This window comes from Dermacentor albipictus, chromosome 7 (assembly GCF_038994185.2).
Source record: "Dermacentor albipictus isolate Rhodes 1998 colony chromosome 7, USDA_Dalb.pri_finalv2, whole genome shotgun sequence".
Lineage (NCBI taxonomy): Eukaryota > Metazoa > Arthropoda > Arachnida > Ixodida > Ixodidae > Dermacentor > Dermacentor albipictus.
Window position 1 is genome coordinate 125,533,601 of NC_091827.1, and position 20,340 is coordinate 125,553,940.

Here is a 20,340-nt window from a genome sequence, read left to right on the forward strand (position 1 = left end):
GCCATGCACAACTGTAAAATTTGGCTGACATGTTCACAGCAGCATATACCATCCGTTGATTATGTTCTCGCACCAAGCATGCAGGGTGGTTCAGGGCCCCTTTATATGTCAGCCCATTTGTGCCATGGGCACTTGAGAAACAGTGGAGTGGGACAAAGCTTTGCCAACCTTCTGAACAAAGACGAAAGGCCACAGTGTCCCCTGGGTGGTGGAGAGCTCCAGCGCAGGCAGCTGAAGAGGCTGGTCCACATGTTCCCGCCATGACCGTAACTGGTGGAGAAACCCAGAAGGATTATGCTGCACACTGTCGGTTGCACATAAAATACACAAAGTATTGGATGACATGAGCAGGTACCCTCAACTGGCGTTTTTATTGAAGGGACCTTAATTTATCTAAGTGTTAAAAGAGACATTTTTTATACAACTCTTAAAAGTGCCACCTGCTAGAACCCAATGCCACAACAAACAAGAGATCATCTGTACAACGTAAACATATGCCAGCTGGCCTTTCCTATCTGTCATTGTGCTACACAGATACGCAAATTGTTTTTCTATCAAAAAAACAGATGGCTGACTTTTACAATCATCTCCTATCTTTTAATGTGTAACCAATATTCTGCTCATGTGTTTCAGTGTCCAGAGCCTCTTGAGATGTTCCTGCTCAATGAACTTTGCGTTCCCAAATCGTTGTTTTAAGATGTCAAGTCCATCATAGTATGATAAATCGGTGGCTTGAATTCCAGCGACCGCTTGAGCAGTAGCTCTGTCAAGAAGGGAAATAAGGTAGTGGAACCGATCCACATTAGATAAAGTGGGCTTCTCATGCACAGAGTGTCACATGTTTCAAAACTGCTGCCATTGAGTAAAAGTTCAGCCAAATCACAAAAGGTCTAGCTAGGGCAATCGTGCCCTAAACTCGCATCGAGGTAGCACTGCTTCCCTTTCAGAGGTCGCTGGTCAGTCCCCATCAGCTGCTGCAGGTGGTTGCGTCATTGAAAATTGAGCGGAAACCTTGAGCCTGTCCATATGGTGCTCAAGCAGGGCCAAAGCGCTAGTTGCAGCGTCTTCATATTCCATGACGGAATCATAGTCTTCCGCCGCCTGCTCATCGGTCATGAAGGTTTCCAGCTCGACGTTCAGTGCAGATAATTCTGTTTTCACCGCCTGCAATTGGCTATGGAGCAAATGAAGCATCGAAAACGCAAACTGTTCAGATTGGATGAGTTCGTTCACCTAATTCACAATCCTTATAAATTGGGACTACCAAGACGTCTGCTTGTTCTTGACATGCTCCATGACGATTTCGGTGCAGAAAGACTTCCCAAATCAGGAGCAACAGCTTGTGGGAATGAAGGCTGGCTTTCCAAGTCTTCGGCACCAAAATAAAATGTGGTAAAAGTCCTTCTGCAGCATTGATTAGCCACGATGCCGTCCAAACATGGCGTACATCCCAAACAATCCTTCTCTAAACAGCATCTTCAGCATGCTGGGACATGGCAAGAATGTAGGTGGGCGAATTGCAGCATTCATATCGCACGAAGGAGGCAGGAGACAGGAGACGCAGTGAGGCTAAGAGATGATGGCTCAGTAGCGTTGAACCAGGTGTCAGGGATCAGAGCTTTGGAGGAGCATGGCCAAAATTAAAGGTGGCAGGCAGAAGTAATGAGGACGTAATCACAGTTGACAGTAGTGCTATGCATCTTCACTTACATTTGGCCACGATGGAAGCGAATTGTCCTCGTCACCAGTTGTTGAGTCGCGAATGGCAACGAAACATGTTGTGCAGGTGCAACGCTAGTAGCAGAGTAGCTCACCGGTAAATCTTGTGGGCACTGTGGCAGCAGTCGACGATGTGTAGCCCATACGGAAGGGCTAATCCTCATCGCCAGTTGACGAGTCAGCACGGCTGCCATGATTGCCCCACTCGACATGGGAGGAATGCAGGGGCATGCCGGACGGTGGCCTGAAGCAAGTACCGTATTTACACGATTGTAAGTCGACCACATTTCTTAAATTTGAAAATCTGAAGTGGGGGGTCAACTTACAATCGAAACCAAATCATGGCAGCGCCAAAAAAGCGAGACCAACGGGAGCTACAACATAGTTAGAATTTTATGTTTGCTCTATGGCCCTACCCATAGCTTTTCGCTATCCCACGTGCTTGTTCACTTTTCGGAAGGGTTTTTCAACATTTTTGAAAGTTTTACAGTGCACACAACACTCATGAGGGGGTGTTGATAGTTGATGGAAGCCGCTGTTCCATTCGCGGCGGCACCCTCAGAATGGCGGCGCTTGCAGGGGTACTTCATGGAAGAGCAGACACCGCTCGCGGGTTTCTCTTTGCCTGTTGCACTTAGTTTTCTCTATAGTTTGACGAAAGGCATTGGTTTGACGCGTTCCACTTGACTGCCGGCTACGTGCTGCCTCTATGCTTCCTCAGTCGTCATGAGTGCTCCAGACACACTAATCACTCGGCACTCGTTCACAGCAGCATTCAAGAGGGCTGCCATCTTTTACGCTGAAGAAACAAATCATTGCGCAGCAGGCCGAAAGTTCGATGTTTCTGAATGGGTGGTGCGAGAGTGGCGACTGCAGCGAAGCGAAATTTTCACCTGTGATGGCAAGTGAGAAATTTCGCACGTGCCGAAGTCTGGACACTTTCCGGAGCTGTAGGCTAAGCTTGCGGCGCACGTCACTGAAATGCGCAATTGGTCCCTGCCAGTGAAGTGCGACTTGGTCATGAAACAAGCCCAGATCTTCGCCTCTTAAAAACCTGCTCTGCCGTGAGTACAAGTGGCTGGCAGCAGAAGACTGCGAAATTACGCCAACCGGACCTGTCAAAAGAGCCTCCCTGACGGCTGCATGTGGTTGGGTGCATTCGGCGTGGGCTGCTGTTCCACAAGATGTCGTGGTGCGGTCGTTTGCCAAATGTGAAATTTCGCGAGACGACAGCGCACTGTGGGACCATAGCAATGATGACGATGGCAGCACTAGTGAAGATGAGTATCCAGTGGCCATGACAGCTACTAATAAATTTTCATTATCGAATGCGCCCTCGGGTATGTTCTCCTACTCTTTTTTTTCCTGTTACACGATATGGGGGGGTCGACTTACATTCAAGTCAACTTACAATCATGTAAATACGGTAAGCAGACATAGGCGGGTACCGAGGCAAAGAACTCGTTTATTTCGCGAGCAACCACTTAATTAGATTCTGAACACTGCGACGGTGCCCCCTAATTGCAAATCAGCTTGGTTCCGAAACCGAAACCAATAGATAACACCACACCCCACTATCCAGTTCTTCACTGTCTTGTCCACGCCGCTCGCGATTTCCAATAGTTGATGTTGTGCTATTTCTGAAGTTTAACAGACCAGCCCAAAATAACCTCATATTAGCCTCTAAAGCATTGTTGACCTATACGGTATATCAGATGGTACTCAGCCAACTGTTCTAACTTGACCAAAACTTATTGAAGAAACCACACCATTTCGCAGCAAACATACTTCTGCATATCCTCAGAGAAATGAACCAGTAAATGCATAAGCAGCAACTAACATCTGTGTCATCCAGGCAGTTCGCCAAGGCAGCAGCCAAGCCCTTGTGAGGGGGCAGTGGCACGTATCCTTCCAGGCACTTTGCTCGCAACTCGCATGTCGGAAATCGCCTGTTGATGAAACATGGATAATTACAATGAGTCACTAGTCAAGAATGCCACGAGAAGCTTTTTCCACAAAACAGTGCCCTGAATACTCTTCACGCCCCACTTTTAATAACTAATGATCACGAGCACCACCAGTCATGCATGGCTCTTTCAGCTAAACAGCTGGCTAACTCATGCTCAAATTTTCCGTAGACGTGGTATTTTGTGGCACATTCAGCATTCTAAAGCTGTGCTTGTTCTGTTTCCTTTAGAATAAATGACACAATGTCTGCAGCAATGCCAGACAAGAAAGTGCTCATTCAGTGCAAAGGATCAGTGGTGCCATCTACCTCTGGTTCTGTACCTGAAAAGAGTGGACACAGAATGGAGGAAAAGGCAGGCACGCGCCCAAGAGTTTTTTTCAGGGGGGGGGGGGGGGGGCAACCCAATTGGTAACTGTTCTATGCGAATGAGGGAGGGTTACCTTTACTACTACAAATGTGAATAACGCCCACAATTCGCCATAAAGACGTGTATACCCACAAAAGAGAAATGAAATAAGGTGTATTTCATAGGTACGCATATGAGATACACCTCTCCTTTACTAGGCAAACAAGGAACCACGTCAAATGGACTCGCACAGAAGTGCAGGAAGAACACTGCCAAAAACAAGTAAACACATGAAAGTGTAAAATCAATATTACTATAGTAGAATACAACTTTAAAAAAAAACAGCAGTTGACAACCAACGCACACGGACCACGTGGAGTTGTGTTACTCTGCTGGCCAATCACAGAAGCAAACAAAATCATTGACATGCGACCTTTTCAAAATGGCATCGTACTTGATACCTCTGGAGCGTCTGCTGTTCTTGAAGAGTCTTTTCATCGGCAGAAGAAATTAGGTGTGCAACAGACATGGACAAAGTGCATGGAGTCTGAGCATTTTACTCTTCAAAAATCTGCAGTGCAGTTCATTTCACTGTTGAACCTGTTTTACTCTTGAAACTTCATTGCCAACTGAAGTGAAACTTGACAATAAATAGTTGCAGCGGAGCAAGCTTGTTATTTCAGTTCAATAAAGAATTGGGCTCTCGCCATTCCACTATAATAGGTGAGGGAAAGCATGTAAAGTTACTCGCTAATAATTTTATTTTTGTGGTTACCATCATATTTGGGTAACAGGGATAGTTTCAAGTACGAATTATTTGCAGCCTCGCGGAGGAAGAGTGGCTGGTGGTTACGAGGGCGTAGGCAGGGCTTCACTGCAGACTTAAGTTCTATCCGACTATAGTAGCGTTTTTTTAAATAGCTCTGGAAGTATAGAGAAATATATTGTGACACTCTTACACGTGTAGTGCATTTACGCCTCAACAGTATGGGGGGCATTCTGGAGAAGTGAAGGAGGAACACAACGTTTGGCTTGCTAGCTGAATCTCGATAGGTGCTCAGCTGATCAAGGACGTCGCGGCATCTAACTCTATCTGGTTTGTCAATAAACGCCTTTCATGGGCTAAACAGAGTGGTGGAGGTGCTGGGTACGAAACAACGTACCATGGAATCGCAGCACCTAGAACTTCACTAAAGCGGTTGTCTTGTCGGTCCCTTACCAAGGACCTTCCCTATGGCTCAGGACGGAGGTGGACAAACGGCAGCTCTAGTTTCACGTGCTCAAAGGTCAGCAACAGTTGGCCCTTTACAGCACTACATGGAACCAGGCTCGTTCGTGGGAAAAGTGGGCGAAGACGTCGACGAGTGGCTGACACACTATGCAAAGGTGAGCCACTACAACATTTGGGGTTCTGTCATTCAGCTTGAATATGTTGTACCGTTTCTGAGTGAGATAGCGCTGATGCGGTACGAAAACCACGAAGATTCCCTAACAATGTGGGAGTGCTTCGTTGAAGAAATTAAGAAGTGTTTTGGCGACTCCTATGCCAAACGGAAACGCGTGGAGAGAACACTGGCTCAAATAGCTCAAACTCCTGGAGAAACATGCTCTACATCCATAGAAGAAATCCTCAAAATGTGCAAAATAGTCAATTCACAGATGTCTGAGGAAGACTGAGTTGAACATCTTCACAAAGGAATTGCAGATGTCTACAATTTCCTTATAAGCAGGGAACCCGTTGATTCCATCTGAGATGTCGTACGTCACTGCCATATGTTTGAGATGTTGAAGACACATTGCATTACGCGAAAATTTGGATGCCTGCCGAATGTGACAACCATTTCCAGCGTCGATGAGAGCCTGTCCATTGATCTTTCGTCTACTACACAGCAGACCATGCATGAAGAACTGCTGCGACACCAGGAACTAGCTCGCAATGTCATGCAACAACCTGATGTTTACTACCTGCAACACATGGCACCTGCAGCACCCTGTGCTTCGTGACAACCGGCGGTATTTATCACAGACACCAATCTCAGAGGAACACCATGGCAACAGTCATGATGTGTCACAGACATCAACCACAGAGGAGCTCCATGGTCACGTGAGGGCACATTTATGCCCGAACACCATATTGCAGGACACCTTCGCCCCAGCAGGTTTGCACGCAGACCGACCGTTTCTCCTGTGCAGCAGGTTCAGCCACTTCCCTCTGCTGCATGACCCCCTATGGCTGAGCGCTTCGAGGAGCAGTTCATCGATCGTCGTTTACCTATGTGTTATAGCTGTGGCGACTTGGGTCACATTGCTAGGTACTGCAATCGCCAGCATCCACCGAGGTTCAACCGATCGATGATATCTAGGCGGTACCACGCTCCACTTGGCAAAACATATTCACCCTCCCACACATACCCAGGAAGCTTGCCTCACCAGCAGCCGGAACCACTGTGGAACCGTTCCCCAGCATCTGATTGCAGCTTGACACTACTCGCTCCTCGCGTAAGCCGGTCGCCCTCTCTGCGGCATCGCTACCCATCGCTACCTCTGGAAAACTAGTAAGTGAGACCGTTAGAGGTGAGGTTGCTGGACAATATTCGATGTCGACAGAGACACCTCCACCCATTTGTATGTTTAAGAATAAAGTGTCAGTATTAATTAACGGAGTTTCATCAATGACCTTAGTGGACAAGGGAGCAACCATTTCCATGATGAGTCTTGCATTTGAAAGGCTCCTAGAACGAAAAGCTATGTTTTGCTGGGACCGTGCCAATATGTTTCGTGGAGTGAGTGGGGAGTTGTATCCTGTCGGCATGTGCAATGTAGACATTATTTTGTAGACATTATATGTAGATGTTTTTGTCAAATATTTAAAGCAGAGTTCGCTGTTCTACCTCATTCTATGCACTATGTAATCCTGCGACTTAATTTTTTGAAACTGTGAGGTGCCACTGTCAGCTGCAGAACGGGAGAAATCAGTGTAGGTACGAGCTTTTCTGCTACGTTTATGGAAGGCCCACCGTATCATGAAAGTGTGCTTTGTATATCCAGTGATGCAGTTGTGCCCCCGTTATCTGCAACGTGTCTTTCAGTCACCTGTTTCCCTACCACCGATGGAACGGTTGACGCTACCGCAGAGCCTGTTCATCTGAGTTGCATCAAGAGGAACGTGCTGGTACTGTATTTATTATTTATTTTATTTATTTATTTACAATACTGCTACTCTCATTTGAGAGCGTGGCAGTTGGGCGATACAGTAGGCATGTATATGAATACGCATTAAGGCAGAACAATAATTGAAAAAAAGGAAGAAAAGAAAAGCAATTGCCCAAGTATGGTAATATAAGAAAGAAGCTGAGTTTGGAAACAAAAATGCAAGTTTGCACATGACAGTTAATTAACATGATACTGGCAGTTAAGAACACGTAAGTAATTAGTTATACAAAAAATAGGAGCAACTATTGCATGCTGTCAGTTGTTTAAGCTTGTGTAAACCGTTCCAGTGAACCTGCAATACTACCACTGGGTCTGAAACTTGCCACCTACCATGAGGATCAAGCAGTCACTCGCCATTCTTACAGAGGCCCCTGATTCTGCGGATGAACACCATTTCATTATTGCATGCCCTGCTATGCACTCCTCCGTCCTAGCTATGATGAACAAGTCACTCAGCACTAAGCAGCGTCACGTAGTTGCAAATATTCTGCTAAAACATGCCCGACTGCTTGACTTTTTGCAGCAAGAGGGGCCATCATTGTTTCCTCCTTCTCGTATACACCATCACATATACGGGATCTGCCTAACCTTAGTGACAGAGTCTCATACAGAGTCTCACCATCGGAACGCAAGGTGATCAACAACCAAGTCCACGAAATGCTCAATAAGAATGTAATCCAAGAATCCTGTAGTCCGTGAGCAGCGTCAGTGATTCTGGTTAAAAAGAAGCATGGTACATGGCGATTTTCTGTTGATTACCATGGCCTGAACACCATCATTAAAAAGGCCGTTATCCTCTTCCGCGTATTGATGATGCTATCGATTGCCCTTCATCAGTGTCTTAGTTTTCATCTGTTGACTTAAGGTCAAGGTACTGGCAGATTCCTATGCACAAGGCAGACAAGGAGAAATCAGCATTTGTAACACCAGATGGACTTTTTGAATTTAATGTGATGCCATTTGGGCTCTGTATAGCACCTGCAACTTTCGAGCATTTAATGGACAACATCCTGCGTGGTTAGAAGTGGGAAGTATGCATGTGCTATCTAGGCGGTGTAGTGATTTTCAGGCGCACGTTCAATGAGCACAACGCATGTCTCAATCTAGTGCTAGACTGCTTGGGAAAAGCGGGTTTAGTGCTGTACTCAAAGAAATGTCATCTTGGAGAGCACCAAACCCTGGTTCTGGACCATCTAGTGGATAAGGACGGTATACGACCCAATCCAGCGAAGACTCGTATTATGGAAGCCTTCAAGCAACCTCGCCATGTAAAAGAGCTACCCAGTTTTCTGGGACTTTGCTCGTACTTCCACCGATTTATTCATGGATATGCCAACATCGCGTATCCTCTTACATGCCTCCTCCAGAAGGGCACCTTCAGGAGTCCATTCAAAGGGAACCTTTGAATGGACTCCCGAATGTGAGGCTAGTTTTCGTGAGCTGAAGTTTCTTCCGATGTCCCATCCCATTCTCCGACACTTCTACCATGCGGCCCCGACAGAAGTTCATACGGACGCTAGCGGTATTGGCATCGGCACTGTCCTTATTCAACACGTCGACACCAAACAACGTGTCGTTGCCTATGCGAGTCACCCTTTAAGTCCGAGTGCAACTACACAGTCAGTCACAAAGCAAGAATGTCTTGCAGTAATTTGCGCAGTACTGCGCTTCCAGTCATACCCGTATGGGCGCCCCTTCACTGTGGTGACAGACCATCATTCTCTTTGCTGGCTGGTTAATTTCCATGATCCGTCAGGCCAGCTTGCGCGTTGGACACTTCGTTTACAAGAATATGACTTTACTGTTTCTTATAAAAGCGGCCCACAGCATGGCGACGCCGACTGCTTCTCGCACATGCTGCTTCCAACGATGGACAGCGACGCGGACAACTTCAACTGCTATATCGCATCACTGGAGCCAGGATTTCCTTATATAGATACCTTAAAGGTCGAGCAACGAAAAGAACTTTAGAGCCTCTGCTCATTACTGCAAAGAAATCAACACCATCCACTCGTTTCTGCGTTCGTGATGGGGTTCTTTACAAAAAGAACTATTCTGCTACAGGCCCACAATATCTTCTGGTGGTCCTGGAGAGTCTCCGTGTCTCCATTTTGCACGTTATGCATGACGATCTAACATATGGTTATCTGGGATCTGCGCTAACACTCTACTGCATTCACAAAAGATTCTACTGGCCCAAAAAAATGCACCAATGCACCAGATGACCATTCAGTATGTGTCTAGCTGCAGTGAGTACACGTCACAAGCATCCGACGAGTGCTCCTCCTGGTTGACTACATTCCGTGCCAGCCTTGAGCCCTCCATTTGACCAAGTCGGCATCGACCTTCCTGGTCCTTTCCCGGGGTCATCTGATGGGAATCGCTGGATCGTCGTGTGTGCCGATCACTTGATATGCCACTGTGAGACGGCTGCGATACCATCGGCTACTGCAACCGAAGTGTGTATTTTTCAGCTGTGTTTTGTCATTCTCCGACATGGACTTCCCAGAGTCATCATCAGCGATCGTGGGTGGCAGTTCACTGCAGATGTCGTCAAGGAGATGCTTCGTCTATGTGCTTCAAGTTTTCAACATTCCACCCCATATCATCCACAAACAAATGGCCTTACGGAACGCACAAATGGAACTCCTAACTAACATGCTGTCCATGTATGTCACGTCAGATCACAAGAAATGGGACAGCATGCTACCTATCATTATATACGCATTTCACACCTCACAGCACAAAGTTACGAGCTGCAGTCCCTTCTTTGTTCTTTATGCTCGTCCGCTTCATTATACACTAGACACCATCTTCCCGTTTTCAAGCCACAATAATCTTTGTATATCTGAGACCGTTTCTCTTGCTGAAGAGGCGCAACAACTTGCTTCTTTGCGCAATCTTGTTTCACAAGACCACTCGAAGGCACGCTACGACCACCAACGCCGACATATGATATATGGCCCTGGTGACTTAGTGTGGCTCTGGAAACCAACCAGAAAATGTGGATTATGTGAAAAACTGCTGGCCCACTATGTGGACCCTATGTTATTATTGATTGTATAAGCGAATGAACCTACCACATAGCACGCCTCACGTAAAATGGCTGATGGTTAGCAAAGACTCAACTTTCGCATGTTGCCCGTTTAGAGCCCTTTATTTCTCAACAGCTTGTTTGACTTGTCCAGCAGGCTTCGTCTATGCGGAGAGAAATGTGACACTCTTACATGTGCAGTGGGTTTACGCCTCAACAGTATGGGGGCCATCCACGAAAGGTGAAGGAGGAAGACGACGTGCGGCTGGCTAGCTGAATCTTGATAGGTGCTCAGCTGATCGAGGCCGTCGCGGCGTCTAACTCTATCTGGCTTGTCAATAAACGCCTTTCGTGGGCGTAACATTATATATTTACGAAACAATCACAGTTCCTTTGGAACCCTCGTTTACTGCTCTACCAAGTGCCACAACCGACTTGTATTGTTATTTGGGAAGTTGCATAACGATGCGTGGCCGCCAGTCCCATATAACCGCATAAAGCGCAGGACGCTGGGAAATGCCTCTTAATATAGGAGGGGGAGGGGGGGGGGAGGGAGGGCAGGGTGCCTGGGAAGAGGTCATGAAATTGGCAAGCAACCAGGAGTCATCATAAATAAAATGAGAGAAACAGAGACAGTGCATTGGATGTAAAGAATGGAAACAAAAAAAAAGAACTATGAAGATTTACAAGAATGGCAAGAATAAAATTTGAAGGGAAAATCTGTATGGTGACACAAAGGGTAGTGCTGTGCTTTTTGAAACTCGAGCTGGTTGCCTAACCCAGTAAAAACAAATTGCCCAAACCAGTTGGAAACTTCCAGATTGGAACAAATCGGTTATTTCCAATTATGTGTTGGGACACCCATTGAAAAAATCCAACAGGTCCAATTCGACTAATTGGTTTGTGTAGCCAGCTGGTCTCTGAATTGGACCCATTTGGACCAACATGACAAACAAAGGTAAGGAAGAAATAAAGAAACTAGATGGGCCCTAATCTTGATATGACACAGACATACTTGAAACTCCTTTCAAGGAGCATACTCATTCATGAACACACTACAGCAATTCTCTTCGTTGACATACCCAATGTTCACCACTTCCCTCTGAGAGACACATGTCAGGTGCTATATATGTAAGTAAAATTTGGTTGACCAAGTGGTGCCAGTGGTTCATGAGAGACTGGTAAAATTTCAAGAGAGAACTTTAACTTAAGAAAAAGCTGAATCCTTTCTTCCTTGATCACACCAAAATACAAAGATCTCTTACTTGAAAACTAACATTATATTTGCGCTGTTATTACTAACTATTTTGTTGTTCACGGGATTACTCATCTGGTAACTTCAAATTGGGTGTAGTTGGGATCAATTGGCTTACCAAGCTCCAGTGAAGTCCAAGTGGAACCACTAGCACTTGTCATGATGCCCAATTGTAACTTGGCCCACCGATACTGTCCAATTGGAACCAGTCGAGTTCCATTGAAAAATTAAACTGGACTCAATGGTTTATTTGTTTGTTTTTTGCTGGGAAGGACAAAAGCATGCCAGAGCAAATATTCACAATAAGATGAAGCCTGTGTATGCTGCAGTGAAAATCCGGAGAACACTCAGCCCATCCTAATGGAATGCGAATGGATTCACCCAGTGGGTAACATAACCTTCCAGAAGCACTTGGATTTAAAGTGGACAGAAGCATCAGCAGTCAAGATAAGCAAGAGACATTTAGAGTATTGGCATAAAAAGAGATTGATACAATCGGACCTGTTACAGGCATAGGTAGTGCACCACAAGGTAGATAGTGAAATTTTGAGGAATATAAAACAAACATTAAGGAGATGTATACAGAAATGCAAGAATGAAAAGCCCGTACAGCATTCCTCGTTGAATCAAGCCGGACAGGAGACTATTTGTCACTGCCCTGTTTTAAAGAGGATGCCAATAAATCATCATCATTGCTGAAATGCAGCACCCACTGTGTTTTGTGTTAGTGATATTGCCAGCACCATTTTGTTCCAATGAAACCAACACTTTTTCTTCTTGCATTGCCACAGACGTGTCATTTATTCTGATAATTAGCAGCAGCTCACACTACGCAGTGAATAATGCTGAGCGTTGGAAAGTACACATTACTGTGTGCTTTGACAGTTGCCTGGTCAGAGCGACAGTTACAGTCACTAACACAATGCCCAGTTTGACATACATGGGTACATACATAGTGTGATACCACAATCAGGTGGCATCACATAACACTAGTTTTGCACTTCACCTATGCCCTCACATGCTTTTTCAGACATTAAACTTTCCTGCCCGTGCAGTTACTGCACGGTCAGTGGTTGCAGCTAGCTATAACAGTGCCGATGAAACAACAAAGATGTCACATCTTTCGGCGACCCTATTCTAGTACGGTGGGAGCAAGCTGTCTGAATCACACACTTCAGGTTTGCAACCTTTCTAGACAGCACTGGTCTTTTACTTACAATAACAACATTTTGGTTTGACACGTAGGTTTTATGGATGTCCGATTGCAGAGTGCATTTGTATATTGTTAGGAGCGCCTCCTCTATTTTTTCTGTGCCTTTTGCGTCACGCCCATTTCCACTGGTGTCCCATTGTCGCTCTGTTGCTCCGATTGATCGCATGGTAGCACTTCACTATTACTGTCTCCCCATGGTGGCGGCTGCAACGTAATGAAGTCGTTGCTAACCCACGCATTGTCTTATTTATTTATTATTATTATTGTTGTTGTATCTTATTTTTTTATAGTCTTCTGCTTTACAAGACCTTGACATTACCGTATGAGAGCATTGCACTGAAAGAAGCATTAAAAAAATCTGTCGCATTCTCTCAAAGCAACTGAAGTGCACTGCTGATGGCGAGAGCCCGAGTTAAGAATAAATTGAATTCAAAAGAATGAGTGAGAAACTAAAAGCACAATTTAATAATATTGTGGCAAGCGACTTGTGTGAAACAAACATGTATGAACCACTAAAACTTAACAAACACGGACGTGGATCAGTCCAGTGTCGAAGATAGCGCACAAGCGACAAGTGCATTGTCGTTTAGCCATCAAAGCTTCAAAATACTTGCGAGACAGTGGCTTGTTTTCATAAAGCCTGGCTTTCTTGTCGGTGAAGTCAATGGCATAGTTTGTGAAAAGCGGCTTCATGAATTTCTTACATACAAGTTCTATTAGTCTGCTCTTTTGGCTTTTGCCACAGCACTCACAAAACAGTACTGGCAAGGCCACAATAACCGTCAACATTTTGCATTAAGCAAGTTTCCAAGGGCGTGTGCAGAGATGTGTGGTCTGAAAGCGTCGTGTCCACAAATCCCTTCAGCACATGCAGAACTCGCACCAGTTCTGGAGTGGGATAGCACAGACCTCCTCTGTCCTGGCGCGCGATCAAGCCATCTGTCGCACTACAAGCCATCTGTCGCACTAAAACTGCTCCGTTGTGCTTTTGCGACCAGCGGCACGCAGTGCTCACACTCAATTTTCTTGCTCACAATGCGGGCTATGTATCCCGCAACAAGGGAAATTGATGCAACGTCTGGCATTGGAAGAAAAGGTTTTGATGAGATGCACAGTTCACACAGTGTCTGCTGCACTAGTTTCACTGATGTGGGCACATTTTTTGTTGACGTGCTGTCTGTCTCACTGCTCCTAATAATATTGCGTGAGGAAAAGAATGAGCTTGAAGTTTGCACGTTCCTGGTGTGCGAAGCAGCAACCATTCCCGTCTTCAGCATCTTCTCAAGTTCAGAAACAGTGCTTCTAACGTCCAGCATGTCGCTGCACCCACTACTGCACCTAAGAGTCCCAAAGAGCAATTCTATGGGGTCGCTCGAAAATTTATGCATCAATACAAACTTGAATCCTCTTTCCAATTAAAACTTAATGCACTCAACGATAGACACAGTTGTGAATACCAAGGCATGGTACGTTTCTTTCATCAAGAAGTACTGCAGTTCACTTGCCAATTTGAAGTCTTCAACATATTCTAAGAAAACAAGCTCCAACCAGTGAAGTCTCGAGTGCTCTGGATCAGAGAACTGCTTGGAGTCGGGGTGATTTTGGTGAATCTTTGGAAATTGCTGACACCAATAAGGACAAACTATTTGCATATGTTCTTCATGAACTCCACAGTTGGTCCCATGCTGGCAAACTTTGCATCGCAAGTGTGCCCTGCATGATCCTTCATGAAAGCCAAAGCCACTGTCACGGCAGGTTGAAACAATTGGACAACAGGCTTCACTCCCATTTTTTCCTATATTTGATGGAAAAAGGTGTTTTCTCATGAGAAAACGGACTGGCTTTAGAATCGAGCCCTGTTGCATCTTGTAGAGGTCCTCTATGCAAGTTGGAAAAATTTCTCCATTTTTTCCTAGTTCTTTTGCCAGACCCTGTGATCAGATGTTTTTTATAATGTGGCTCTGATCAAATGCCAGGAACAAACTTCGGCTTGGATCGGCGGAATGAGATACTCGGGTTTGCAGTTGTCTACGCGATAATACTTCCATTGCTGTGACGTTTATTTTATGGTTGTCAGCCACAACTCCAACGATTTCAAATCCCAGCTTTTTGGTCTTTCTGATGACGTGCTTCGTGGTTTCCGCAAGTAGCTCACCAGTGCAGCTAGGCCCTCGTGAAGAAGTATCCTACCGAGATCCTGAACCTCGCATGCAAGCCCAAGAGCGAGTTCGCCAGTTCCTTCCTTGCAGACGCCGACAAACCGTTGTTCAGAGCTCCCATGCCAACATCTCCCAGGAAAATATCTCTTTGCTTGTTGTACTCGAGCCTCTGCTTGTTTCGCATTTCATCTATGACGAGGCTAAACATTCTGGCTTGTTCCATCTCGAGGCATTCCATCTCAGTGCTCAGCCTTTTTTTTTCACGAGATCACTGAAGCCTACTTTGCCTGCAGTATTTCCTAGGTACTTTTGAAGTGTCATTCTGCATGGGAGTGCGAGGAGCTCTGTCCTCAGGTATTCATATGACTTCGTAGAAAGGTTGCCCAAAAATTATGCACTGCCATATAGTGGTTTCGGACCACATTGTTTTCTTTGCCTTGTAGTTCAGCACCTGATCCATAATTAATCTGGCTTTCGTACTGCCCCGATTTGAGTCTGCGGCGACTTGAAGAAATTGGCGACATTGCATTTTCTTTAGGCATCGTAGCTCCTTTTTGTAAGCATCAACGGTTGCCTGCAGCCACTGATTCCGTTCCTTCCAGGTTCTTTCTTTTTTGCACCCCTCCTTTCGTTCTAGGAAGGCTAATGCGGAGCTTCTCCAGTCAGCTTGAGCGCCAAGTGATCTCAAGACATGGGGGCGCCTGCTCCATCGGCTAACGGCGCATCGGTTGGAAAAATGAAGTCCATGCATTTCCCGCTTGTTGATGCCAAAGAAGCAGTATCAGGCACGTCATCACTGCAGACTGGAGATACACTTTCTGATGTGACCTGATCACTGGGCCATCTGGGCTCGGGAGCTTGAGAGGGCACGTTCACACAAACTTTGAGTGTGTCCGACGACAATGCAGCATACGAATGCACTTCCTCAGCAGATGCAGGTAGGCTAGCCGGCGTGGCCGTAGAGGAATCGCGCTTTCTTTTCTGTGTAACCCTATAACTCCTCACTTTAGGCTGCTCCTTATTCAAATAGGACGGATAGTGAGGAAAAGCACTGGGCACTGCACCTTGCTTGAGCATACGCCTTTTCCTTATGGCGAAAGTCGCTTTCCGAAAAATGAAGGCTGCAAACAGCCAAATAATTTTAATTAGAACTCGGCTCCCAGTCCTTTCTCCCGATAACTTGCAGCCACTGTTCCCGTAGCTCTTTGTGCGCTGGTATGACGTGAAAAGGAACTCCGGTGTCTTTCTTTCACTGGCTCGACGTACAAAACAGTACACAACAGCAGCACATACTGACGTGTAAAACATCACAGGAACATCACCGTTGCAGCAAACAGACAGACCTTCATCTACCGCTGCCAGAAACTTACGGGTTAAAAGTGTCATTGTCATGTAAAGTGTAAAAGTGTCATAAAAGTGCCAGTAACCGATACGGCTCTTGACGCGTTTAGGAATGAGCTGCTTCAAACAGACTGGCGTGAAGTACTGAATAGTCATAATGCTAACAATGCCTACAATGTTTTTTTAGATACCTTCAAAAGATTGTACAATGCGCATTTTTCTGTTAAAAAACGTAAAATGAGTAGAAAAATTCGAAAGCCATGGGTCACACATGAACTGTATCAACAAATGAGAGCAAAAGATAAGCTCTACAGACAGTTCTTAAACACCCGTAATCCTGATGATTTGGCCGTCTTTAAACGGTATCGGAACCAACTAACGAAACAACTGCATACTGCACGTAAAGAGCACTTCTCACGTTTTTTGGACGACAAAAATGTGCCGAGTGAGTTGCTCTGGGACAAATTAAACACGCCCTTGTGTCGCGATAACCAACGTACCTGCATTTCTAAACTAACAATTGATGGCCAAGTTTTGCACGACGCAGAACTGGCTGATGCTTTAAATATTTTTTTTACAAATATTAGTACGCCAGGAAGCTCCTCAAATGCATGTCAGTATATCAGCACGCGGAATGAAAAATCAATATTTCTACAGCCAGTGAATGTACAGGAAGTAATTTCAACAATGAAAAATTTAAAGAACAGCAGCAGTAGAGATATCGATGAAATTCAAGTAAAACCAGTAAAGTATGTCGCAGATGTCATTGCACCAGTTTTAACACATATTTTTAATAAATGTTTGACGACATCGACATTCCCAGTGCAAATGCAAACCGCAAAAGTAGTAGTGCTTTTTAAAAAGGGAAGCCGAAATGAATTGGGCAATTACCGTCCGGTGTCTATCTTACCTATATTTTCTAAGCCCCTTGAAAAAATAATACACTGTAGGGTTGTAAACTTTGTTCGTCACTGCGAAATAATAACGAAACACCAGTTTGGGTTTAGGAAGAATATGTCTACAGAATTAGCTCTGCTTCACCAGAAAGAGCATATTTTAACTCAGTTTGAACGCAAGGCAATAGTACTCAGCCTATTTGTCGATTTTTTCAAGGCATTCGACCTGGTGAATCATGATGTTCTGCTGCAGAAGCTGAACTTTTACGGCATACGAGGGTATGGATTACAGTTATTGCAATCATATTTATCTCATCAATGTCAAGTAGTCCAAATAAACAACACACGATCACGAGTGCTGCCACTGCCTTGTGGTGTTCCACAAGGCAGCATATTGGGCCCCTTGCTATTTAACCTGTATATAAATGACATTGTTAACATTAATCAGAATGCCAAATTTATCATATATGCAGATGATACCAGCGTACTTTTTTCTGGTAATAACATCGATAAACTTATCACTGATTGCAATGATACTATAGTCAAACTGCAGCAATGGTCCTTATCCAATTACATGAAGATTAACGAAAATAAAACAAAAGCAGTTGTCTTCCAGCCGAAAAATAAACCTGTTCCTCCTCATGCCGATATTGTTTTAAACTCTCACCCAGTTGACATTGTTGACCAGTTTAAATGTCTAGGTGTGATATTCACTGCCAATCTGTCCTGGGAACCGCATGTGAATTTTGTATTAGCCAAACTTGCTCGAATAACCGGTGTAGTTGGTCGTCTCCGGTACGTGCTTTCTACTAAAACAAAAATATTGGTCTATAATTCTCTTTTCTATCCACACGTCAACTATTGCCACCTTGTCTGGGGCACAACTACTTTCTCTAACACACAAAAAATATTCCATATGCAAAAACGGTATTATGCCACGTATACAATGCTCGTCATAATGCGACCACTGCAGAATTCTTTCACAGGGCACATGTTATTACAGCTCACAAGCTATACCGCTACCGTTTGAGTGCTCGGTTTAAATATGAAGTGAAAAAAAATATTCATAGCTTCGATGCCTTGGCACATTTAGAAAGAAATGAGAAATGTTACAATACTAGACGTGGAGAAAACTGGAAGGTTGCTGTACCACGCTTGAATTCTGGTATGGAACGTTTGTGTTTCTCTCAGCCATCTCTTTTAAACTATTATCAGTCACTGAATTTTGATTTATTTAGTTGCTCCTCTGTTACACTTAGAGGCCTGTTTGCTCATTGACTAACCTGATTTCAGCTATTCTGGTGTTTGTTTTTATCTAGCTCAAGACTTTTTCTTTTCTTCTGCATTTATGAAGTGTCCTGATACGCTTATTGCTTGTTCATTCGTTTGTGTTGACTGTGTTTGATTGATCTGGCTAAGGATTTTTTATTTTATTTATTTGCTTTGATCAAGTGTCTTGATTTGTTTATCGCTTGTTTATGCTCTGGTGCTGTCTAGACGCTGCCTTATATATGGGTCTGCGGACTCGTCAAGCCGCCAAGAGGCTGCTTTTTCTCCATAGCCCCTCCATCTGTAGCACCTGATGGAAAATAAAGATTTGATTTGATCTGCAAGTTGGTGGAGGCAGGTATTGTGGCCCCGGTAAGATCCATAATAACAATTTATTTCGACGTTATCTTTTATTGCGTGCAGACATAACTTTCTTTTTTATTGTCATTACAAAAACACTCGGTAACGTTTGTAGTTCTTTCTTGTAGACGACACTAGCGGGGCGCGAAATGTCCGCAAACCGCCGGCTCGCGAGCAGGGGAGAACGTCGTCTGCAAGCGGGTAATACGGTGAAGCCGTCAAGCGGCATCTCCGGACAAAATCGAGAAAGTAACAGAAGAGGACACGGCGGACGCTGCGGCGCTCACGCGGCAGGCACGGGAAAAAATAAAGGAGGCACTACTGTTAGACTAAACTTGACTTGCAAGTAAACCAGCTGAAGCTTATTATAATGCAACGTCGGTCCAGTCTTCTTTTGCGTCGGGGCTTTTAATTGTGCCACTACATATCATCTAAACTATAATCAACTAGTACTACGGGTCAATTGCTTGGCTAGTCGGTTCATACTGAACAATTTTCGAATATAGTAATTGCGCTCCTGCTGTCCCCTTCCCATTTATACATATTGCACTAAGTGGTCATTGGTTCCACAGTCGAAAATCATAATTAACTAGTTAGGTAACAAGTTTTAGAGAGTTTCTGGATCGTTGGTTGCTGGTTTGATTGCAGTTAATCGAAACAAAGAACGGGCGTTTCGACTCCTTTCACAAAAAGCCCACGCGCAGACAACTTGGCGACAACGCAGCAAACAAAGCAATGGGCACGCAGCCTACTTGTAGTAGATGGTCGTCGCTGCATCCTTGTGCGGTATGCTTACGATGCACAGGGCACGAATGCTCATTGTGCGCTGCTTCGAAACAACGCCCCACAAGGTAGATGTAGACCCTTGGGACCCCGCAAGGTTCGGTTCGGCAAAGCGGGCGCGTCAGCCTCTGTTTCTTCCACAATGTTCAGGGACTTTCGACGCACAAGTTACATAAACGACACCCATGAACACATGTTGCAACTCCAGAATTTCGGAACATGAAAACTGGCAGGCCCCGCACACGTTAAGCGTAAGCGCGCAAGTGGAGCTACTGTAATTTGGTCAAATACTTTAATTGGTTCTTTTTCTGCTAGGGGCGCTGAACATGCTGAATTTTCATATCAAAAAGTTCATATCAACAAGGGACTGAGGCAGGGGTGCCCTTTATCCCCGCTGCTGTTTATGATGTACATGGTGAGGATGGAGAGGGCGCTAGAAGGAAGTAATATCGGGTTTAATCTCTCATACAAACAGGCAGGTACAGTAATAGAGCAGCAACTCCCAGGTTTATTTTATGCAGACGACATTGTGTTGCTCGCAAACAACCAGAGTGATTTGCAACGTCTGGCTAATATTTGTGGACAGGAAGGCAACAATTTAGGTTTGAAATTTAGTGTTAGAAAATCAGGTGTTATTGTATTCAATGAAAACAGTGAACAGACAGTGGAGATACAGGGCCAAGAAATACCTCGGGTAACAGAATATAAATACCTTGGTATATGGATAAACGAAGGCAACGGATATATGGAAACACAGGAAAAAACCATAACAGTCAAGGGGAA

The 20,340-nt window shown here is 44.9% G+C and overlaps 1 protein-coding gene across 3 annotated transcripts in view; it reads right to left on the reverse strand.

Moving 5' to 3' along the window:
• Nucleotides 1-20,340, reverse strand: part of LOC135907093 (AP-5 complex subunit mu-1-like) — a 206,472-nt gene extending 186,132 nt beyond the window's left edge. Inside the window, exons 1-3 of one of the 3 annotated variants that reach the window (XM_065438762.2) lie at nucleotides 20,270-20,340; nucleotides 3,560-3,668; nucleotides 169-270 (exon numbers count right to left, since the gene is read on the reverse strand). In XM_065438762.2, coding sequence (XP_065294834.2) covers nucleotides 169-270; nucleotides 3,560-3,668; nucleotides 20,270-20,325 — 267 coding nt within the window. In that variant the 5' untranslated portion in view covers nucleotides 20,326-20,340. Of the gene's footprint in view, nucleotides 1-168; nucleotides 271-1,814; nucleotides 1,952-3,559; nucleotides 3,669-19,526; nucleotides 19,850-20,269 lie in introns of those variants that run through there. The other 2 variants (XM_065438763.2, XM_065438764.2) reach the window with 2 other exon arrangements.